Source organism: Musa acuminata, chromosome BXJ1-5 (assembly GCF_036884655.1).
Source record: "Musa acuminata AAA Group cultivar baxijiao chromosome BXJ1-5, Cavendish_Baxijiao_AAA, whole genome shotgun sequence".
In the NCBI taxonomy this organism is placed as follows: Eukaryota; Viridiplantae; Streptophyta; class Magnoliopsida; order Zingiberales; family Musaceae; genus Musa; species Musa acuminata.
Window position 1 is genome coordinate 8,827,134 of NC_088331.1, and position 22,580 is coordinate 8,849,713.

The following is a 22,580-nucleotide window of genomic DNA, read 5'->3' on the forward strand; positions in this document are numbered from 1 at the left end:
GTCATCATTCCATCTGGAACAAAAGGAAGCATTATCTTTGATTGTGTTAATCGCTGCTGTTTGCATGAGGAAGCAGAAAGCAGCTGTAAGAAATAACATAGTGTAGAAAGAGAATCATAATTTGAGGTAGTCTGGAAGTTTATGGTATATTCAAATAAGTTTCTATTCTTCTACTGAGCTAAAGGTTTCATCAATATCTACTGCATCTGCAACTGCTGGTTTACTGCCCAAACTATATATGTGTTTTCAATGATTTACTTACTTTGTGAAGATGCATTCAGAAGCTTAGAACTTAATTATTAAGCTGGAGCACTGAAGAACATATTGGTGATCTTTTTTAGATATCAAGTGATGCAGTTGTGGTGTCTTAATAGAGTATTTCTTCAGTGCCAAGTGTTTGCAGTAACTATCAACCTTATCCAAGAATACAATGTAGTTTGCAGTTCCCTTAAGCTGAACTTTCTAAGTTGTATGACTGAATGCAAACCAACCAAGAGGCATTAATTCATAACATTTTTCATAATATTAGCTAGCTATTTTTTGTTGCAGCAATGAAGGGTTTTTGGTGAAGTTGCTCTTTACATGTTCTTAAAAATGCTATGTATGATAAGTGGATATGAAAGTAAAATATGATGCATTATACTGGTAGAAGTTTCCACAACTTTTAGGATTGGTTTTGGGAATCTAATGATACACTGATTTGTAAAATTCAATATCAGTGAATACACAGAAATTTTTTTTTATAAAAATATATGTTATGATATCATTCGATATCGTTATCAATATTTAAAACTTTTTTTTGAAATAAATGGTGAAGAGGAGATGTATTAAAAATTTAAAAGTTAAAATCTTTACCGACTAAGTTGATCGATATTTTCAATAATTAAAACTCTATTCCACATGATCTCCACTTTTTTTCTTTTATTTGAATTTTGATTGTTGTCTTTTTTTACCTTAATTGCAATACTACTATTTATAATATTGCAAATAATTAGATATATAATTACTATTTATAATATTTGATTTTGTATATTATTTATACAATTCTTATGATTGTGATCAACCTTGACATCAAGAATTCAGCTGCCTTGTGTGTAATTATCAACATAGGGTTCCTATCTGCCACATTTGCCTTCAAAGCAATCCAAAAGGCTAAAGACATCTCCATCACCATCTATCTTGTCTCACATCATTTAAGTGATTGCCACCAAACATACACCAATACATGTTATGGAGCAAAATATCATACCCTTTCTCTCTTTTATCATCATAATTCTTTATCTCGATGGATTGTACAATTATGATTGATTTTTATGTCTTAAAATCGATCTACTCAAGTTATAGAGATAACCCGATTCGATCTTGATCTCGACGTATAATAAGAACCATTCTTTATTATAAATCCAAAAATTTTCGACATGAAAACTACGAAATAAATAAAAACTCGTATTATCATCGTCAACAACATCATCATATAATTTTTTATAAAATATTTCAAATCATTAACGATTTAAAAAAATATTTTCTGTTGTGATTTTTTTATGATGTGACAAAATTCAATGAGCCTATTTTATCCTTTCTATCATGTTGATATAGAACAATAAATATTATCCCTGTTAATTATCTTGCTCCATAGTGGATCCAATGACACGTATCATGATCATTATAACCATTCAATCTTAGCCGTTGCATCACCATCACAGGGTTTCACCACCACAGCTTGATCAGATGAGTTGAGGGCCGTCCGATCACCATCCGATGATTCCTTTTTCGCTTTCGCCATCACCACAAAAGAGGGAGCGGAAGCGCGGAAGAAAGAGACAAAATCCACGCGGCCGTTCCCCCGCTTCGCTTCTGCCACCGTTCTCGTCTTCCTCTTCCTTCTCGGCCGTCCCTCCGTCCTCTTGGCATCGGCAGTGCTGCCTCTTCTCCCCTTCTCGTTTCTTTAATCGATCGTTTTCCCTGTAAATGGATCGCGAAACTTTCCGAGTTTTGCCGCATTCTCCTCCTCGTCGCTGTTGACGGATCCGTAGTATTATTTGCGTGATGTAGATGTGAAGGTTTTGATGGCGGTCTTGGTGTTGTGTGATTAGGATTAGGGACGAATGGCGGATTTCCGACACAAGGAAGCCGATCGGGGGTGCCGGCGCGGCCTGGAGGAGCTGCTGCTGCGCGGAGGACGAGGGGATGGGTGCGTGGGTGAGGAGGCGGAGGAGGCTAGCGCTGGTGGCGGAGATGGCGCCGACCAGCTCGCCCGCCGCCGGCGCCGGTCAGACCTAGAGGGGGATGACCTGGCCGAGACGTCGGCCGCTGCTCGCCGCCATTCGCGGATCCTGAGCCGGTGGGCGGCGCGGCAGGCGGAGGAGATGATCACCACCATTGAGAGGAGGAACCGGGAGTCGGAGCTCATGGCGCTCGCGCGGCTCCACGCCGTTTCCATGCTCGACGCCTCCTTCCTCCGTGAGTCGCGTCGGGCGCAGTCCTCGGTCGAGCGCCCCGTGGCTGCGCATGCCTCCTCCGTGCTCCGGATGTGGCGCGAGCTGGAGGATGAGTCTATCGCTGGGGATCGGAGGAGTCCTGCACCCTCTCCTACCACCGCGTCCAACAACCACCGTAGTGCGCCGGAAACCCATGACCCTATGGTGCGGAGGAATTCTTTGGACGTTGCCAGCGAGATCAACGCTAGCGAATATTCTCAATGGCCTGATAGGCCGACGGCCCTAGGAAGGCGAGGTGCGGTCGAGGATTCTGAGGATTGGAGATCAAGCAGGGAGCAGTCTCCTGATATTGGAGGTGGTGGTCATGGGGAGAGGGAGAGGGTGAGAGAGATTGTTAGCGGGTGGATGACAGAGATAGACATGACAGACACTGCATCACAAATATTGCCAGGGAGTGATAGCCCAAGGAGTGAGTGGCTTGACGAGAGAGAGCGTGAGAGGGTGAGGCTGGTCAGGGAGTGGATGCAAACTGTGAGCCAGCAGAGGGATGGTTGGGCTAGCAGGAGGGAGGAACGGGATAGGGAAGGTCTGGTTGCAAATCAAGAAAATCGTCAACGACAACATGTCCAGAGGAACTTGCTGAGGCTCCGTGGAAGGCAGGCTCGCCTTGATCTGATCATGAGAAATGTCAGGGAGAGGGAAAGGGAGCTTCAGGCTTTGTCAGAGCACCAGCCTGTTTCACATTTTGCCCACCGCAATCGCATACAGGTCAGCACTTGTACTATTTGTTCTCAAACTACTGAAATTTGTATAATATCAATTGTTTTTCTTCGAACGAAACTATTTCTAGTTTTAAGCATTCCTTTTATGTGTTGCTATCGGTAGTCAACATTATGTTAAGTTTGTATGTGTACTTCCACGTTCCAATAGTATCGATCTGATTCCTTTCAATTTCAGTACTAACTGTAATTATCTTTTGTTTATTACAGTGATACATATGCATCAGAAATGACCATAATAGATCCTACTTTACGCATGATCCACTAACTATCCTTGTTAAATCTGAGCATTTATCATTTCTTTGTTTATATATTATTCTGAGTAGGTTATTTCTGAAGAAGTTCTTTCATTTCTTGATTGTTATATGTATTTTCAATGTTTGCTTTCATGTTCAATGTTTGTGTTGGCCGAAAAGAACTCATAGTCTAGATTTGGTAAATTTTGTTACGTTCCTAGTGCCTAAAATGTTTCAACACTTTGATATGAAGAACCTAGTGTAGAGAGTTTTTTGAATTGTTTTGTTTAATTTTACTCTTGACAGGGTTCGCCTTACCGGTCCATACTGATGTATCGACCAGTTGGTGGTATGGTATGTACCACTATTTATCGATGTACCGTATATCGGTACGACCGGGCGTATTAACGACACAGAAAAATTATCAAAAATGGCTCCGAAAATTCTCGAAAAATACAAAAGTTAGATTAGGATTTTTAAGTCAAAAATAAATATAAATGTAGAATAATTTTAGTAAAAATAATTTAAATTATGAAAGAATTAGCTGCACATATCTTTTTTGAACTTTGAGAAGTAACTTTGTGATATGTTTTGGATCGTCGTTATGTTAATATTGAATTATTTACAAAGAAATGATTTGAATTGGTAGATTATTTGTTAAACAACTTAAATTTTAAGAATCAATTAATCGATCGATGGACACACTTGGTTCTACCACCAAAAAAACAACGGAACTCTATGGGCTATGGATCATGGTCCTTGATCCTATGTATATATATATATCAATTTGATATGTTTGTCGGACCCAATCCTGAAATTGGCCCCATGACATAATATACTAATACATCATATGTCATTGGTGCATCAATGTGATGATGATCTTAGTTTGATCGTTGTGAATCACACGTGTCGGAGGCGGCTCTTAAAGTAAATACGATTGTGGCATGTATTGGTGCGAAGGTGGGAGAATGTCGGAACTTTTACTTTTGCTATTGATCTATTGTTCTGCATCATAAGATCGATCAATGTACTATTGCTTGGAGAAAAATGATCAACTATCACCGTACTACTGTTGGTCGTAAGATTTTTTATAATACGATAGCTGTGAATACGATAAACTCCACTCTATATCCACGTCGTGTAGGTTCTGTCACATCGATCCAAAATCATCTATTGTCTTCCTCTTTCCCTTCCGTGTATAAACTTATCAGTACCTCATCAAACTCTAGGATCTGAATCTCGAGTGTCATACGTAAAATACAATTCCTCGGTTCATGCATCACCCTCAAACGATCAAATGAGGGGTAGAAAGGGTTTTAAAACCCTTAGTTCTGGTTCAAACGATCAAATGAACCATTTAAATTCAACAAATCCTAGCCATTGATCGGTATCGATTGAAATATGACCGTTATCGATCAGTACAGGTCAGTAACGGTCGGATTTCGATCGTTTTGACTGGTACGAACCCCGTATCGAGCAATATGAGGTCCCCTGTTATGGATTGTTCGGTATAGGGCGATCCATATACCGATCCCCTATCAGATTGGTAAGTACCACCTGTACCACCTAGTATAGGCAGGCACAACGAACCCTATTCTTGAGCATTGAGAACATGTGTTTTGAGCTTTGTATGTATTTTTTGTTATTTGTGCATATTTCTTATGAAAAAGGGAAAAGCTTCCTTGTGGTAATATTGCAAGATACGTACTGTGCATTAAGAGATTTTTTCAGTACTACTTCTGTTTTGGTGTAAAATTCAATTTTCATAAGTGATTTATACCTTTTTTTAATCCCTAGTTCTTTATATTTTGATTCCCTAGGTCAATCAATCAGGCTTTGAATATCTATTATGAAAACTTATCGATAATTTTATATTTTTAAATTGCCATGACTAATGCACTTGCATTAATCTTTGTCATATAAAATCATTTGATTATTTATAGCATAAAAAGCCTTGAGTAGCCATGATATATGTTTTTGGTATTCATAAGTATTCAGGTGTACTGCCATCGAGTTAATTTTAGCCTGGAGTCTTTAAAATGTATTGCTTTTGGTATATTCAAATTTGGAGAGAGTATATGGTATCATTCAATAACCTCAAGCCCTTGTCAGTGAATAAGAGGTGGTGGTGACTTTAAAGTTGAATTATTCTTAAAAACTTTGATTTGCTCTATTTTTGGTTTCATTCTCGAACATTAAATTAACTTATAAGTGTTTACGTAATAAGTTTTTTTAAGTTTGCAAGCATAGATTTGATATATTTTTTTTGTGCCCATTCATCCCTTAAAAGCTTTTAGCACGTAAGCATGACGTGAGGATTGGAGTCTGTATTATGATAACATTTTGCTGCCTTGTTACAGAGTTCATGTGGATCCATGTCCAATGGCATTTGTTGTGTTGGCATATAACTGATGCAGTCCTCTGCCATGAAATTTAAACTTTTAGATAATGAAGAAGTGCACTAAGAATCGTCCTCACCTAATTCGAGGTCCCATGTTTTGTTCTGTGCAGAATTTCATTTCTGATCCTGGGTTCTACTACATATCAACGAAACCAAAATTTTAATGTTTCGGCAATTGTCTGCCTGAATTAGAGACATGTACTTTTGTCAGGCAGCATCTCGCCGTGTTATATAGTATTCAAGGGTTTGATAACTTAAGTACCTGTTGTATCAAGTGTTTTGACAACTTATGTAATCCTTTTATGTTTCTAAGAAGAGAACTTGTCTTGTCTATTAAAAACTTAAATTTAGACCAGATATTTTCTAACATGTAGAGGTATGCTTCGATTGAACTGCTGAGGAGGGAACTTGTCTTATCTACTAAAGCTTAAAATATTAAATGAGAAACTTCTTTAAACTTGGATGTATTCTTTTATGGAACTGTTGTCTATCTCTAACAAAAATTACTTGGATGAACATTTGAGGAGCAAGATGAGGCTTTAATTAGTTTCATATGAATACTTACTTTTGCCCCTCTGGTAGGTAAGACACTTTGGTTTGTGTACCTATTGAATGGAAATTTCTTAAAGGCTTAGATAAATTTGCTGATGTTAAAAGGGATTATTTATTTTATAGGATCTGCATGTCTATACCATAGATCACCTGGTGTGCCCACAGGTAGCATTATGTAATTAGGACCATCACAAACTTTAGCTAGTTCTTTAATGAATTTGTAAATGAAAGCAGATTTTTTTATTTTTTTGAATGAACAGCATGTGCCCATCATGAATAGAAGTTGAGTATATACTAGCACATTGTATAAATGTATGTTTTCTTATAAAAAGAACTTTGGGTAGTAAACTAATTTCATATAACATAAAATCCTTGCAGGTAGGATGAATTTTTTTACAATTATATATAACTTTTTAACAAGTTGTTGAAACTAAATTATGTCAACTTATTAATTTTAACAATTATAATTCTCTAGGCTGTACTCCGAGGTAGATTCCTGAGAAATGGTGGACCAGTCGAGGATGGGCAGCGGCATTCAGTTGCAGCTGGAGAATTAGGTCAACTTAGACAGCATCATACGGTATCTGGCTTCAGGTATGGTTTCCTTTTGTCATTGCTGTAATAGGGTGATTTTACCTTTATCATCATTCTGCAAGTGTTGTCTGATGTCAAAATTGTTAAGTGATTGTTAAAGTATCAGCCTATATAATGATTGTTAAACTCACAATTGAAGTGAGCTGGACCATGTTTCTTGTGTCTTGAGCATATGTCAGGCATTATAGTTGAGTAGGAAACACAGGCACATGCTGATCTATGGTGCTATGTGTTAAATTGTGCTGGATATCTATGGCATGCTGTCAGATTTTTATGATCTAGAATTGCTTTAAAAAGTCAGCAAGTTAAGCTGATATCATTAACACTGAGATTGTAGGGAAGACTCCCACTCCCATTCTGGAGTTCAGATTCACATAACCAAAGTTGTCCAAAAATTTTCTCATGAGGTGGGGACTATCTCACAAAGCTGATCTATGGAGTCCACAAGTGAGGTTGGACATCCACTGATGACACCATGCCAAACACTTGTGGGCTCCACAAGTAAGGTATGTGAAATAGCCACCTCATATGATAAAATCTTTGGGACAAAATTCTGGACAACATTTCTAAGTGATGGAAGAAATGTTGTTTAATAATCACAGAAGGATTGTGCTACAACTTCCAAGTTGTGGAAGAAATTACTAGAAATGGGTTGATCATCAAGACCTGAGAGGCAGCAAGAATTGTGAACTTGTGGTGTCAAGACAAGGCAAGATAGTCTAACCTGGTTAACTGGTGAGTATCTGGTTGGTTGCTTTCTGTGGGATAGCTTGTTCGAACTTCGCCTAAAGCCTACGTTGTTGGTTAACATGCATCAGTCAGAATTATCCCAGCTGGCCTGTGCAAATTTTGGCAAGATAAACCAGTCACTCACTTGATTTAACTGAACCCTGAAAGATTTGCAGCTTAATGAAAACAATGTTGTCATCAATAAATTAAGTGGTTAAATGGTTCATAACAAATTTGTTTTTCCTTTTTGACTTCTATATTCAATTGATAATCACTATGTCTTGAAATAGGCCAGAGTGTGCTGAAATGCATATTTTGTGTGCCTTGTGATGACAAAATTGCTGGATGCTAATTGGAGAATCACAGTTTAAATGAGAATGCATTTATAGCAAGAAAACAATTCTATATAATATGAGAGTGAAGTTTTTGAGATGATTATTTCTTGCATGCGATGATGCACAATGAAAAGCATTGTACCGCATGTTATGTCTGTAACATATGGATCTTGTTGCTTTCAGTGACTTGTTACTATTGTTAACTTGATGATTTCATTTGCAAAATTTGACTTCTATATTACTAGATGGTCATCAAGATTATCAAAAAATTGATAAATCCAATTTTTGTTTCCAGGGAAGGATTTCGCTCCAGAGAGGATGGTATTGTCACAGGTCCAGCAAGCAACCAATCTGATGGTATTGTCACAGGTCAAGCAAGCAACCAATCTGTTGATGTTGATAACATCAATGTATCTAGTAACAATCTCTTTGTCTCAAGCACATTGGAGGTATTGGATGAGACCCATGATCAATTCCGAGCACATGATACTAATGTTGATGGACATCAACCAGAAGAGGTGTATACTACATTTCAGATGGAAAGCAGCATGCAAATCAGTGATATGGTCGGGAGAGGGTCTGCAATTCAGGAAGATAATTGGCTGGCAGATGATGTTGAACATGAGCACAGGGATTCACAACAGCCTATTGAACTGGGGTCTACTGTACAGCATGATGGCCCTATCGAAGAACATAATAGTAACTGGCATGAAAATGAAGACCAAGAATGGCTTCATGATGCCCCTGAAGATGAAGATGGACGAGATAGCCATCTTCTGGAAGCACATGAGCATTGGCATGAAGATAATTCTCAAGTGACTGAAGCAAACTGGCAAGATGGACCATCGGACTCCTTCAATGAGCAACATTCTTTTCCTGTTATAAGGAACACATTTGTTTCATCAGAAGATGGTGATTATGTGTATAATGTGGAACTTCGTGAACTCTTAAGCAGGTATTTGCTGATATTATATAGTTGGCTAAATTGTAATGAACTGATATCTTGGGTCTTCAGCTATTGGAATTATTTGATACTTGCGCTGCAGGAGAAGTGTATCTAATCTTCTTCGCAGTGGGTTTCGTGAAAGTCTAGACCAACTTGTACAATCCTATATACAGAGGCAGGGGCGTGATCCATTTCAGTGGGACATGGAAAGAACAATGCCTAACCATGTTTTACCAGGGGAAGATCAGAGCCAGCAAAGAGATCTAATTCATGGCCAACGCGATTCTGTTACCAGGCCTCTACATGCTACACCAATGCCACCAACACCACCTCCACTGCCGCCATGGCACTCAGAATTACATCATAGTTGGAGTCGGCAGAGCATTCGCCGCCCAGAAGTTGTGAGCTTTATTTCTTTGATCCTATGATTTATTTAGATCATGTTGGAATTGTATGGATATAACATGCCAATTCATTATGGATGATTAGATTCCAAGTCTTATAAGAGAACTTTAATTCCAACCTCTAGCTTTTTGTTACCTCTGTGTTTATGCTTTTCTTCTAAATGCATGATATGTGATTGAGTAGTTATTTTACTATTTTGATTTTATCTGTTGGATATGTAAACATGAGATTCTCTATTCTGAAACTCATCTGGCTTTATTGGTGCAGGAATGGGATATGATTAATGATCTAAAGGCTGACATGGCTAGGCTTCAGCAAGTTATGAGTAATATGCAGCGGATGTTGGAGGCATGCATGGATATGCAGCTAGAGTTGCAGCGTGCTGTTAGACAAGAGGTCTCAGCAGCTTTGAATCGTTCTGTTGGAGAACATGGTCAGTAGCTTCCTTTTAGTAACATACCTTCTTTTCATAAATTAGGAGAATGCTTCAAATCTACATTTTAGATTTATTTATCATGGGGCATGTCGAAGATTGCTGTACACTTTTTAGGGATAGATCATAATTGTTCTGTGCTACTATCTTGCTTAGTTTATGAATACAACATGGAGTTATCGGTCGTATATGAGTATTAGATGTATATCTTTGGTGTTAGGCATGAAGCCTGCCTTCTAGCAATGGATCTTCAAATGAAAGGGTGTGCCAAATTGGGTTATTTACCCAAGAAATTCAAATTGATCAAGATGAATATAGGAAGAATGAAGAATGAAAAAGTATCAACATAAAAAAATCTCTTATGAATATATGGCTTCTTATGAACTAAACTTCCAAGTGTATTATTTTTCACAGCATTCTTGCATAAGCATCCTATTTGCTTATCATTATCCTTCCCCCACATATTTCTGTGTCCTTTTGGAATCAAACACTAGGTTACACATCAAATTCTTGTGTGTGTGTCCTATGCAAGTTTGTCATCAGCCACATATGGCTACAGCAGCAGGCAGAGTTAACATGCTTTAACCAACTTCTAAACAGATGCCTATAGCCAACCAACTATGCCTCTGCTCAAACTCTGTTTGTTCTGCTTCTGCTTCGTAAAGTATACCCTTGGTTTTCCAGGAATGCATCTCTTCTTTCCCGCTTCAAAAGCATGAGTTTTGATTGGTATTTGGCTATCTCGTGGCCAGAGATGTTTTGTTTTGCTTCTCGTTGCTATGGAAGAACTTATTTTTCTGTTGAAATTGTTGTTGGATCTCATGTACTGCTTGCTTAGTGCTGAAAAGTTGAGTCTAATCTTTTCATGTGAAGGTGAGGAGTCGTCACAGGATGGAACAAAATGGCGTAATGTGAGAAAAGGGGTTTGTTGTGTCTGCTGTGATAGTCATATCGATTCTCTTCTTTACAGGTATTAATTTCCGAAAACTCATCTAAATAAGAGCATATAGATAATAGAGATCGGTTCTTATTCTTTGTTTTCTTCTGTTCCATCCAGGTGTGGGCACATGTGCACTTGTTCAAGATGCGCGAATGAGTTGGTTCAAGGTGGAGGCAATTGCCCTTTGTGCCGCGCACCCATTGTTGAGGTGATTCGTGCTTATTCCGTAGTGTAGAAATAATAATAAACCAGGTTGAAGATGAAGGTGCCATCAACTTCTAAGCGGTCAACTCTCAGTTTCATCAAAGATGTAATCCATGGTTATCGTGGTCTCTTTGGCTGAGGTATTCTTAGCAGAAATTTTTGAGACGTCAGGAATGTTTGTAATGGCACTTTCTCCACTGATTTGCAATAAATAAATTGGAATGAGAGGAAGAGATTGGGAGTTTTCTCATTTTCATTTTGGAGATTGATGAATGCAGGATTAGCAGCTTGCTTATTCTCATCTTATTCCTAACATGCACTCTTGGCACTTGTAGGCATTATACAAATGGTATAACCTAAAGTAAAGCTTACGTCTAGTAGTAATATGAGCAACCACTTCTTCTTAGAATGTCTAATTTGCATTGAAGTTGACCGAGAAAGAGGAACGATGGGATGTAAGCTGAAGGAAGTAAAAGATGCAGACTCAAAGCTCATAGGTTCAAGACGCAGTATTGACGTCTGTTTCCAAGAAGCTGTCGGACGTGCTCCTGTTGCACCAAGGATGTACGCTACGTGATATGATTCAGGTGCAACATTCCACGAAGCCAAAGAGTCCTCATCTAAAGCACCATTTCATCTAAAGGATTTTATTTCATTTACCTATTTAATCATAATCATAGACAATAGATATTATATATATATATATATTATAAGTATTTAGTATATATATCTTTATTTATTGTTAAGTACGATATTTGGGTAGGGAGAAACATAAGCTTCTTGAAGGGGCAGATTTGTATAAGAACCCTGAAAGGACTCCCCGTGGCTCTGTACCTATATTTCCTTGGCAACCGGCTCCTTCCTTCCTCTCCGAGCACCGGCCCCAGGAACTGCCATTCTCACTGTCAGGTATGCGTCTCTCTTCCCTCCCCTCCCTTCCCTGCGCCAGCGGCCGCTTCGATCGCTGCCCTCTCCCTCCCTCCCTTCTCCAGTCGACGGTTCGCATCCCTCCTCGGCGAAGAAACCAAAGCTTCCGCCACCTCCTTGCTCTCTCTCCCTTCGGACCTCCCTCCTCGGTGAAGAAACCAAAGCTGCCGCCACCTCCCTGCTCTCTCTCCCTTCGGTTCTCCCATCTGCTACTCCTTCCCCTCCCTCTCCGGTCTGATCTCCCTGCGTCTGTTCTATTTCCATGTTCTGACATAGGACATGCCACGCTAGATCTGTGATGGAGGCAGTGAAGTCACCGGGCGCTCGCCTAGGCGAAACCCAAGCACGTGTAAGTTGTCCGGCGCTTTTAATTGGGCGGAGCCCAGGCGCACGCAAACCTAATCGACGAACTATGCGGCGGCGTTTTCCTCTCGTCGGCGAACGGCGACGGCATCTTCCTCCGGGGAGAGGCTTTCGTACGAGTGCTATCTCCGGCGGACTCTTTCTCGGTTTCTCTCTCTTCTTCCTCCTCCTTTGTCGTCGCCCTCTCCCTCCTCCTCCGGCGTAGCCGCCTCCTCCTCCTCCGCCGCCGCAGCCTCCGACAGCACTCGTCTCCCTCTCCTCCTCATCTGCAGCCCCCGACAGCATCCCTCTCCCTCCTCCTCGGCAGTCGCTTCGTCCGCTACATCCCCCAACTGCAACTCTCTCCCTCCTCCTACTCCACTGCAGCCACCTTACCCCACAGCATTACTCTGACAGCATTCTCTGTTTTCTTATTTGTATTCATAATGATACACATTGTTATCATGACGTTTGTTTTCATTAATCATGGATCTGATGCTCTTCTCCCATCTGAGTTACGTAGTGTAGGGTTGTGCTTTTCTTGATGTTGATCATGTTTCTTTCAGTTTTGAGGTATGTCTTCCTGATGCTCACTTTAGCTTCTATTTATTCTGTTTACAGCTATGGTAATGAGATAACAATGACGAGAAGAAAATGTAGGTTATGGTGGCCGGAACAATTTTTGTCTTGCACATCCAGTTCCAACCTGTTTCTCTTTGGCTGGTTCATGGATTCTGTAAATTCCCTTGACATTGTTGTAGCAGCTGCAATTCCTTCACTGAATCTCTCGGTCCATCTTCTTCAGACTAATCTTGAGGTAGAAATGCTGGAACTGATTCTCTTAGCTTTGTCATTTATGCATCTTTAATGTTTGAGCACATTTACATCACACGGTGATATAAAGCAAGGTTTGCGATTTTGAATCGTACTGCTCGTGAACCGATGCGTAGTGGGCAGTCCGCTCGTCCGATACGGGATTGTTTTGGGTGGTAACGATCGAAATTTTGACTGTTACCGCTTGTCACCGGGCGGTATTAGCTTGGCTTCGGCCTGGCTGAGGGAGAAGCATCGAAGAAGGAAGAAGGGGAGGGCGTTCAAAGAAGAGGGAGAAGAAGAGGGAGAACCTCGGCACGAACTTGTTTCCACGCCCTTTCTCGATCTCGATCTGGCACCACCCTCCCTTGACGATCGTGATCTAGGAGGTAACGACAAGGAGAGTCATAAAGAGAAGGATCTGGAGGTGCGGGGATTAGGGGAGGCAGCAGTTAGAGTAGCGGAAGAGGCGGTCTCCTTCATTGCCTCGTCTACGACTCTACGGCCTTCTTCTTCGCCGAAGGTTGGAGACATCTACGGCCTTCGACGTCTTCGTGGTCTTCTTTACTGAATGGCGCAGACGAGGCAACGAGGAGGAGGCGACATCGTCAAGGCTACATATGCTATTTTTTAAAATATTTTTTATATTGTTTATATGTATGTATGTATGCTCGTACCGTACCATACCGAGCAAAGCTCGATACACCAGTACAGTATGATATTTCAATCAATGATATAAAGTTTATAAAGGGTGAACCTTGATGCTGTAGTGAGGTTGCTCATTTACAATTAGGGTGACTAAAATTTGAGTCATGGTATACATCTCCTTTATGACAAGTTCCCTTGTGCATACTGGGCTCTCTTTTTTGTTGTAGAGTTTTGCTCTGTTGTATAAGCAACTTGTCTGTTATATTTCGTAAGAAATCTGAGCATGTCGAGGAATTCATCCATAAATTGCAACTGAAGACAAGAATTCAGCAGATTGTACAATTGAGGACACATATTTGCTTATTTTGTCACAAATTACTCACTTATGTTGAACTATGGAATATAGGATGCAATGAATGTGCTGAAACTATAATAGTTTACGAATGTCACTAAATGGTGAGTGGCTATTCAAAACTGTATTCCAATTTTTTATAGGAAAGGTGATTTGTCATTGCAAGCTTGTGAAGTTCTTAAGCAAGTTGATGCCCTTTTCTTATTTTTATTTTCTGTTCTTTCTTCAGACCCTCAGGAAGTAAGCTCACATCAGATGGGTTTTTTTTGTTGGGTAATTTAGAGGACCCCATTGCTTCTCTGAGCCCTTAATTAGCTATTGAATATGTTGTACTTCTACTTCAGAATACGCTTTATAGCAGTTTTTGCCAAACTGGGTATCGAACTTGACTCAGAGATTTGTTAGGCTGTTATATATCGATTTGGACTGGTGTATCGACACATGGTACATTGGTAAGTACCAATGTTTCGGGAGAAGAGGAAGGAATGGTGGAGAAAGGAGGAAGAAAGGGGGATAAAGAGGAAGTGAAGAAGGAAGAGGAAGAAGGAAGGAGGAAGAGGAAGAGAAGAGGCTTACCTGAGGTCACGGTAAGCGGAGGTCGCCACTAGCCACCTGCATGAGAAGCATCAATCGCAGCATCAGAGGTGACACTCGCAAGCTTTGCGGAGGCGAAGGCGGAGGCGACACTCGTGAGCCTTGCAGAGGTGGTGCTCGCATGAGAAGTGGGAATTAGAATTTCCCAATTCCCTTTTATACAGTGGACCAGACTGGGGTGGGTCCGTGTATCAGTACGTGCGACCCATTACATACTGGTCTCGACGAAATGACGATCACTGCTTTATAGTGTTATGGAAGTATTATTAGGTCAAAGTGCCCTTGAAAGATTGCTTGACTTGTATATAACTTCTTCGTACAAGTTGCTCTCTTTCCATTTGCTGGTCTCTAAATTATAATTTATAGCAGTAATTGATACTTCAGTGCTATATTCCATTGAAAGAAGGTTTACAGGTGTATTAAATTAAAGAAGTATCTGCTTTGACGAGATGTATGAACTAAGAGTTATCTGGTCTCTGCATGGTTGAATCTAGCATTTAACTAAACAGTCCACATCTATATTCAGTCCAAAATTCATATATGTATTAGACTAAATAAACATTTCTCTTAGTTGCATATGGTTTATGGGGTTGTGGTTTATTGGATGTACTTGATCAGTATCACTTTGTTCTATAAATACACTAGAACTTTGTGAGCTGCTTTAGATGGCTGGCCTAGAAGTTTATCTTAAATTTCTTTACCTTTGGATGAACTTGAGAAGTATGGTTTTGTTCTATAAATGCACTGGAATTCTGTGAGCTGCATTAGATGGCTTGAGATTTGATCTTTAAGTTCTTTAGCTTTGGTTAGAAGATGTTGCATGTCTGGTTGTGATCCTGGGATGTCTTAGAAAAAGTTATGCTTGTTTTTGACAAAGATGATGACCATCAAACTTATTTTTCAGAATCATCTGTGTAATTATTCCTACCATACCATCCTGCTTCTCTGGTCACTTCCCCATTTCACTTGTTAATGGTCACTGTTTTATCATTTTTATGAAGCATATCTATTACTTGAACATAGTTGTTTTTTGAGCGAGACAATCATCTACTTTTATATGCCTAGTCTATATTTTTAGGTATGTTTTCTCTTTCTGAAAAATGTTTATAAGATATCCTTTCATGGGAACTTTGACAGCTCTGTTATTTGCCGTTGCAATGACTGACCTTGTAGAAAAATCTGGTAAGTAGGTTTGGATAGTTCATGCTAAGAATCTTTATTCTTAATTGTTTATAGAGTTGCTTGCATTGGATTTGATGACCATCAGTTTTGAGCAGCAGAATTTGCATCAAATCATAGAAATTCTTGGATCTTTTGGAATAACATTGCCTGTTTGATTCTGAGTATTGATAAAAATCATTATTTAAACTAATATAAATCTTTATAAGCAATTGCCTGGTGGTTTACCCAATCCTGTTTATGACTGCATGACCTACATAGCATGAAAGTGTCTTTTATTATCTTTATTGTCAGTACATCTATATGCATTGCCTTTTCTTGGCCAGAAGATTATGCTAGTCATGTTAGAGCTATTGTTAGAATCAACTTTATAACTAATTGCCTTATTAAGGTTCATTATTTGGTTAAGTGGATTGATGATTGAATCTTCCTAAAAATCACTCGCCAATTCTGATTATTTTTTATCGATTTAGGAAATCCTTAGATCTGTGAATGGGAACATGCCAGTGGGATTTCGGGAGTCCTCAACATTTTCAATGCTTGGATACTACACTGCAGATTACCCTGATAGAAAACTGAAACCAGTGGGAAATCAAAATGATGAAAATCCATCAAAGACGAAAGACCATCTACATTGTCTTGGAGTAAAAGATTCACCTGTAAAAGCAAATATCTGTGATATTGTCAAGAAACAGTGCAATCAGGAATCCTATCTAGAAGCGACATCCAGTGATATCTACAAAAGATGGAACTGTGGATGCAAGGAGCTTGTAGAACCTCACAGGCAATCTTTGATAAGTTGTGATTATTGGATCCTACTTTTCTGTAAACCTCGAAGAATCCTGTATAAGAACAAACAGATTCCATGTTTGCATCATATACATCACAATGGCGATGTTCTGTCTCCTGTTGATGTCCACGTATGTAAGTCAGGATAACTAACATTGTCATTCTTGTTTCTGATTAATTTGTCATCAGTTATCTGTGAAGTTTTTTCCTTTTTTCATTTGTTTCAGATAATCATCTATGAACCCCCAACCTATGGTGTAAGTCATTTATCTTTGAGCTATTGGTGTTCTCCTGAGTGTGTTGGTTTGCCGTTAAAGAAGCCTAACTGGGTAAATGAACTTCACAAGAAACCCCTACTCCTTGATTTGGTATGACCATGAGCATTTCTATTCTACATTACCAAATTTCTTCTTATTTTATAATTTTTCCTATCAAGTGTATCTTTCTGCATCATTAAAATATAAATTACAGAACAGAGTTCTGATGGCACTCAATTGTGCAAATGCTGCTAAAATATTGCTGGAGCAAAGGAAGGGCATTTCTGGTCCTATAAGCCACTTCTTTATGTCAATGTAAGATTCTTTTTGACATTTTGTCTCAAAAAGAATTCCTTGGCATTTTTTTTCTCTAAAACTAAAACCTACTCTTTCTTTCTTCTGATGCATTCTCAGACTGCTTAGATTGGCATCCATTGTATGGCATGTGGTGGCAGCACTTGTGGCTTCAATCTCTACTGTTGTATACATCTTCCTTCAATTATTCAACAAGCTCTTGAGTTTCAGACCTAGAACATTATCGTTTGTATTACCAATGATGTTCAAGCATACATGGGAGAATGTGCACATCCGCAGTTGTCAGTTTCTGTATTGGCCAATTTTTCTCCAAGATACTGGTGTCAGGTAAACAAAAATGATAGAAGTAAACTTTTCTCTTATCTCTGGATCCTGGAGTTCTTCTTATGTTATAGTGTTTACTTTATCTGTAGTTCCAAACCAAATGTTGAGTATGCTCACAAAGCTGCATTAAGGAAGCACTTCATGTGGTCTAATGTTTTGATGGATGTTCTCTTTGGAACTGTTCTTGGGGTTCTGTTGTTGACTAATGTTGAAGCTATTTGTACATGGGTTTTGGTAACTGTTGGTCTATTAACAAATGATCTGTTACGTTCGGGTTGTGTGTGGTTGATGGGTGTTCCAGCAGGTTTTAAGCTGAATAATGAGTTAGCAGAGCTTGTTGGCATGATTTCACTCAATGCAATTCAAATTTTCTCTACCCTTTGGTTCTTTCTGGGTGCTTTTCTCCGGTTGTACATTCAGGTGCTTGCAGTATTGGGGATTGTATTTGGCTCAACGGTACCAGTAGCTTTGTGCATTGACATGCTTAAACTTGTGACGTTGCATGTCTATGCTCTGCATTACTTAATATCATTTCTCTATTCACAACAGATCCAGGCTTTGGCTTCTTTGTGGCGCCTATTCCGGTAAGATCTCTATTGTGATTTAATGCAGTTGATTGGTTATGTGGGAAATACTTCACATTATATGAGTTGATAATTTCACTTTCTTAAGTAAACTTGTACAGTCAATAATCATAGCTGTCCACCATGAATAGGTTGAATTATTAGAGTTCTCCATGTGTGTCTGAAAATGGTTCTGTTCACTTGTAGTTCTTATAGTAAACTCCAGTTACCAAAGCTGCTACTGTCATTGTTGGTGAACTGTTTAAAAAGCATTTATCAATGAGCCATGTCAATTGGGAAACATAATCTTAGATTTAGAATTGTTTTTTAAGCATAATCTAGATGGTTGGATGCACTAATTATTGTTATAATGTTAAGTTGAATTGTGAAGGTGGGATCGTTTTAAACCATTGAACTCACCATGGTGATGTACAATGAAATGAGAAAAAGAAAATGATGTGTGTAACCCTTCTAATGATTCTATGCCTGCAAACCTGAGGAACTTTCATAATTTTCTTTCACTTATCAGTTGTCAACCGTATGACGATCATCAACCAACCAAATGACCTTTTAGCTTGACACTTTTCTTCCCATTTTTCACTTCTCCTCTTGTAGTTCTGTTCTCTCTCTTCTACCTACCCCATCCTTTGCCCCCCTCTTCTTATTTTCTTCTCTTTCTTTTCCATTTGGCACAAGACCAATCTGAGCTTGTGCAATTGAGTTAAAGATTAACAGACAGACTGAGGTTAGGAGCGGCCATTGATAGAAAATGATGACCGTGGAGCTGGATAGGATGGAGGATGTTTGAAACTCATGATATCCACTATTACCTCCATGATCCAAGTGTTGTTTCCACAACTCCCTAGTCTTTATGATCAAAAGGTTGCAACCTTAGCATGACAGCAAAGCCCACCTTGCAAAGGAGCAAATGGCCGTTAAGAGTCTAGTTCTGCAAATATATACTCATTTTATAGGTCTAATTTTCTAAAAGGAACCATTTTTTCTGGTTCTTGCATCAATAGTCATGCTGGATGGAAAAACTAGTCATTTCTGATAATCTGAACATGTACTATAATTGGAGGTATAACCTCCACAGAGCTGAACAACACCCTTTTGGTTGCAACTCTCACCATTATACAAATACTCTGGCACATGTTCATTAATTCCTGTTCATTGCTGTGTTCACTTTTGTGGAACCTAAAAGTATTGTTTGGTTCCCAAGTTGTCATGGTGGAAGGATTTGTTGGTCAAATATGTTCCTTGTTGATTCTGAACTTTCTTCTTGATCAGCTTGAGGCTTTTTAGGATTTTTTTAATGGAATGCTGCATCTGGATTATGAATTTCTATTTCCTATAATTACATGGATATTCCAAGTAGTGCATATGCTACCAAGAGTTGACACATGGCTTAATCACAAAACTCACAGCATGTTAAGACCTTAGTCCATGTAGGGTGTGTTCTTAACCCAACTGGATGAGCATAAAATGAGATTGACTTTGTTTTAAAAGCACTAGGATAGTGCATTCCTTGTTGATGCAATAAAATTCTCTGAATCTGCTAACTAGTTGTGTATCAAGATGAGTAGTTTACGAGATTGATTCTGCAAGAAGCTTTTATGTCACTGAAAGATCCTTTGCATATTTTGTCTTGCTACTATCTTTCTTGAACCTATATTGCCCTTCTCTCTCGTAGTTTATTTTTCTATCATGTCAATTCTTTAACTGCATTCATGGACATGCATAAAGGTCAGTGCCTGCTAAGTCTATAATGTTCCTATTTTGTATTGAATCCTTCTGATATGCCAAACTTTGTACAAAGATGCATGCATAGATCCACACGGTAGATGAATACATGAATGCATTTTAGCTTTCCATTAGATTCTGCTGATCCTTTTATTTCTTTTTCTTTTGTTTTCAATGAATTGACCATGTTGCTTATATAATGGCAGTGGACGAAAGCGAAATCCGCTTAGGCAGCGGTTGGATAGTTATGACTACACGGTTGAGCAGCATGTTGTTGGTTCGCTTCTGTTTACACCACTCTTGCTGCTGATTCCAACTACTTCCGTATTCTACATTTTCTTCACCAGTCTGATTACTGCCATTCTTTCCCTGTGCATCACATTTGAGATCATTATTTCACTGGTTCACGCTACTCCTTATGCCGAGATATTACTATGGATCATAAGTAGGAGGAGGTTTCCTTCTGGAATATGGTTCAGAATCAAATATGCTAATTATGAAATGTCAGTTGAAGCTTGTTCACCTACTTACCTTGATATAAGGAACAAGGATTTCTTTGTTGGAGGATCAGAATCTTTGGTTTCAGTTCTCTGTAGTAACTATGCTACAATAGGTAAAACAACTACAATTTTTTTCACAATTTGTCCTTATTATCTAGAAAATTGCAACTGTATTTATCTGTCTGTAGTTTGTTGCTGGACACTAACCAGTAACTATGAGTTTGTCTTTTTGGATCAACTTTGTGTCTAGCATACATATATAATATAACTTATTAACTGCATAAAAGGACTTTTGTGCATATAAGTAACTTATATTTAATTATCACTAAATTCATCAGAGGGCCATGTCATTCTTGTATATGTCAAATGTTCAGTTTTTTTTGCTTTGTTAAATTATTTGCCTTGTTTTCCTCATAACTAAGATTTCCATACCAGTAGTATATGAAATAGTGTTAATAACATTCTAAGGCGTTTAGCATTAAACTAAAGATTTTGGTTTGACTGTATCCCTTGAAAGAAGTTGTCCTTGAAAAATGAACAAGAGGAAGATAATCCACATAAGGTGGAAATTTCTGGCTAAATGCCTAATTCTAGTGATGGCTGGTCAACAGATCATGCGAACTAAACTGCATTGATCTAGCTGGGGCCAACCTAGAATACTGGCGGAAGTGTTAACTATGCAGCAATGACCTTTTGGAACCATCAATATGCTAAGTGAGGGGGAATATTCCGATTCAAGCTTGCTTGTTCATATTTTCATTCCATTGAGCAAATAATGACATACTTCTTCTGCTGATGCTTAACAAAAATGGGATATAGATTCTTGACATTCATCAGAAAATTGATACCAGCTCTGCTTCTTAGCTTAACACTCTAGAGAAAGTATTTGTGGAAAGAAAGAGTTTGGTCTAAAGCACATAAAAGGGAGCTTCTTGCTATTGTTTAGTCTTTACTGTTTTGTTTTTTGTGTGTAAAACTTGAGAGTATAACTCTTTTATTTCTTTTTAAAATTAAACACTAGTACTAATTTTGAATACAATTAATTGCAGGCCAAGTTATTAGACCTTGTTATTCTGATATATTTTCCGAGGTTTCTCCATCATTTTGCACATCACTGGCACGTGGAATGCTGAGCGGTCAAAGGTGATATGGATAACATTAATTAACTCATCTGCTACTTCCCCTCCTTGTTCTGGATTGAGAGCTTGAGTATTCCTGCAGGTTTCCATCTACTTTGGGAACTCGTATGCCTTCCACAATGCCATGGATGCAAATTACTTGGAGAGAGTATTGGAAGCTATCCTATACTGCAGTGCTTTCGAGCAGATTGTAATGTTGGAAGCCCATGGCTACTTCTACCAGCATTTCAACTCCACGGATCGACCTTTCTAACATTTTTTATAGTAATTATCACATGCCGCTGCCAACAAGGTTTCATTTGAAACTATGGATAGGACTTGGGAACAGCCCCAGATTTTGTAGTTTGATGAAGACATCGGGTTTTATTAGATCTTATTTGATGGAACCAAATGCAGATGATGAATTTTGTGTTCCAAGATGACTTTTTTGCTTTTTTATTGCTTATGTTGCATGTTGCTGAATGTTCATTTCTGGATCTTCTGTAAGCTAAGATTGGTGCTAATTGGATGCATTAAAAGTTCATCTTTTGTCAACTATGTGGGATATTTGTTTCCGTAAGAACTTTGATACGGCGGTGAAACACTACGTGATGTGAAGGAATATTGCATCGGACACTGAACTTTGATTTCTTCTTTTCTTTTGGATCTTTAGTCTTAAGTTGATTAAACTTGTTTTAGTAGTAGAATTGACGGGGATGAGATGGAAATTCAAATTAGATTGTGGTTCTTTTGTGTAAGGATCATAGGTTAAATCGTTTATAATGGCAGATCAAGACCTAATATTATATGTATAATATTGTGATATTACAAATACAATATCTACATTATTCAATCTTATTAAGAATCAGATCAGATGAAGTCACTATAGGGGATGTCAGAATGCACACGATTCGTATCCTGTTGAGATATTTTAAGTTGTGACATGTGTTCCAATCTAAGTAAGTATTTTTTAAAGTTAAACAGAAAAAATTTATATGCACCCACTTTGATCGATAAGAAAAATTCACGTCAAAGGGGAATAAATATAAATATCTCAGGTGTAAGTCATATTAGATATAATAAATCCACTTTGATCGATAACAAAAATTCAATAGTTAACAGGT

The 22,580-nt window shown here is 38.6% G+C and overlaps 2 protein-coding genes across 4 annotated transcripts; both read left to right on the plus strand.

Moving 5' to 3' along the window:
* Positions 1–1,812: 1,812 nt before the first annotated feature.
* Positions 1,813–11,248, plus strand: LOC135673630 (uncharacterized). The gene is made up of 7 exons (XM_065182728.1): positions 1,813–3,206; positions 6,882–7,000; positions 8,360–9,019; positions 9,111–9,411; positions 9,683–9,848; positions 10,722–10,818; positions 10,906–11,248. Exons 1-7 carry the CDS (start codon positions 2,106–2,108, stop codon positions 11,021–11,023), a joined length of 2,562 nt encoding a protein of 853 aa, XP_065038800.1. The 5' UTR covers positions 1,813–2,105; the 3' UTR covers positions 11,024–11,248.
* Positions 11,249–11,747: 499 nt separating this feature from the next.
* Positions 11,748–22,014, plus strand: LOC135673631 (N-acetylglucosaminyl-phosphatidylinositol biosynthetic protein gpi1-like). Of its 3 annotated transcripts, XM_065182730.1 has the most exons (11): positions 11,748–11,901; positions 12,883–13,078; positions 16,321–16,767; positions 16,864–17,004; positions 17,108–17,208; positions 17,308–17,535; positions 17,622–17,988; positions 18,082–18,116; positions 20,045–20,451; positions 21,388–21,481; positions 21,560–22,014. In XM_065182730.1, the coding sequence occupies exons 2-11, from the start codon at positions 12,902–12,904 to the stop codon at positions 21,669–21,671; spliced, it is 2,109 nt and encodes a 702-aa protein (XP_065038802.1). In that variant the 5' UTR covers positions 11,748–11,901; positions 12,883–12,901; the 3' UTR covers positions 21,672–22,014. The 3 variants fall into 3 exon arrangements, with proteins under 3 accessions (XP_065038802.1, XP_065038803.1, XP_065038801.1); XM_065182731.1 differs by having other exon boundaries at positions 16,321–16,771; positions 17,622–18,116; XM_065182729.1 differs by having other exon boundaries at positions 17,622–18,116.
* Positions 22,015–22,580: the final 566 nt, after the last annotated feature.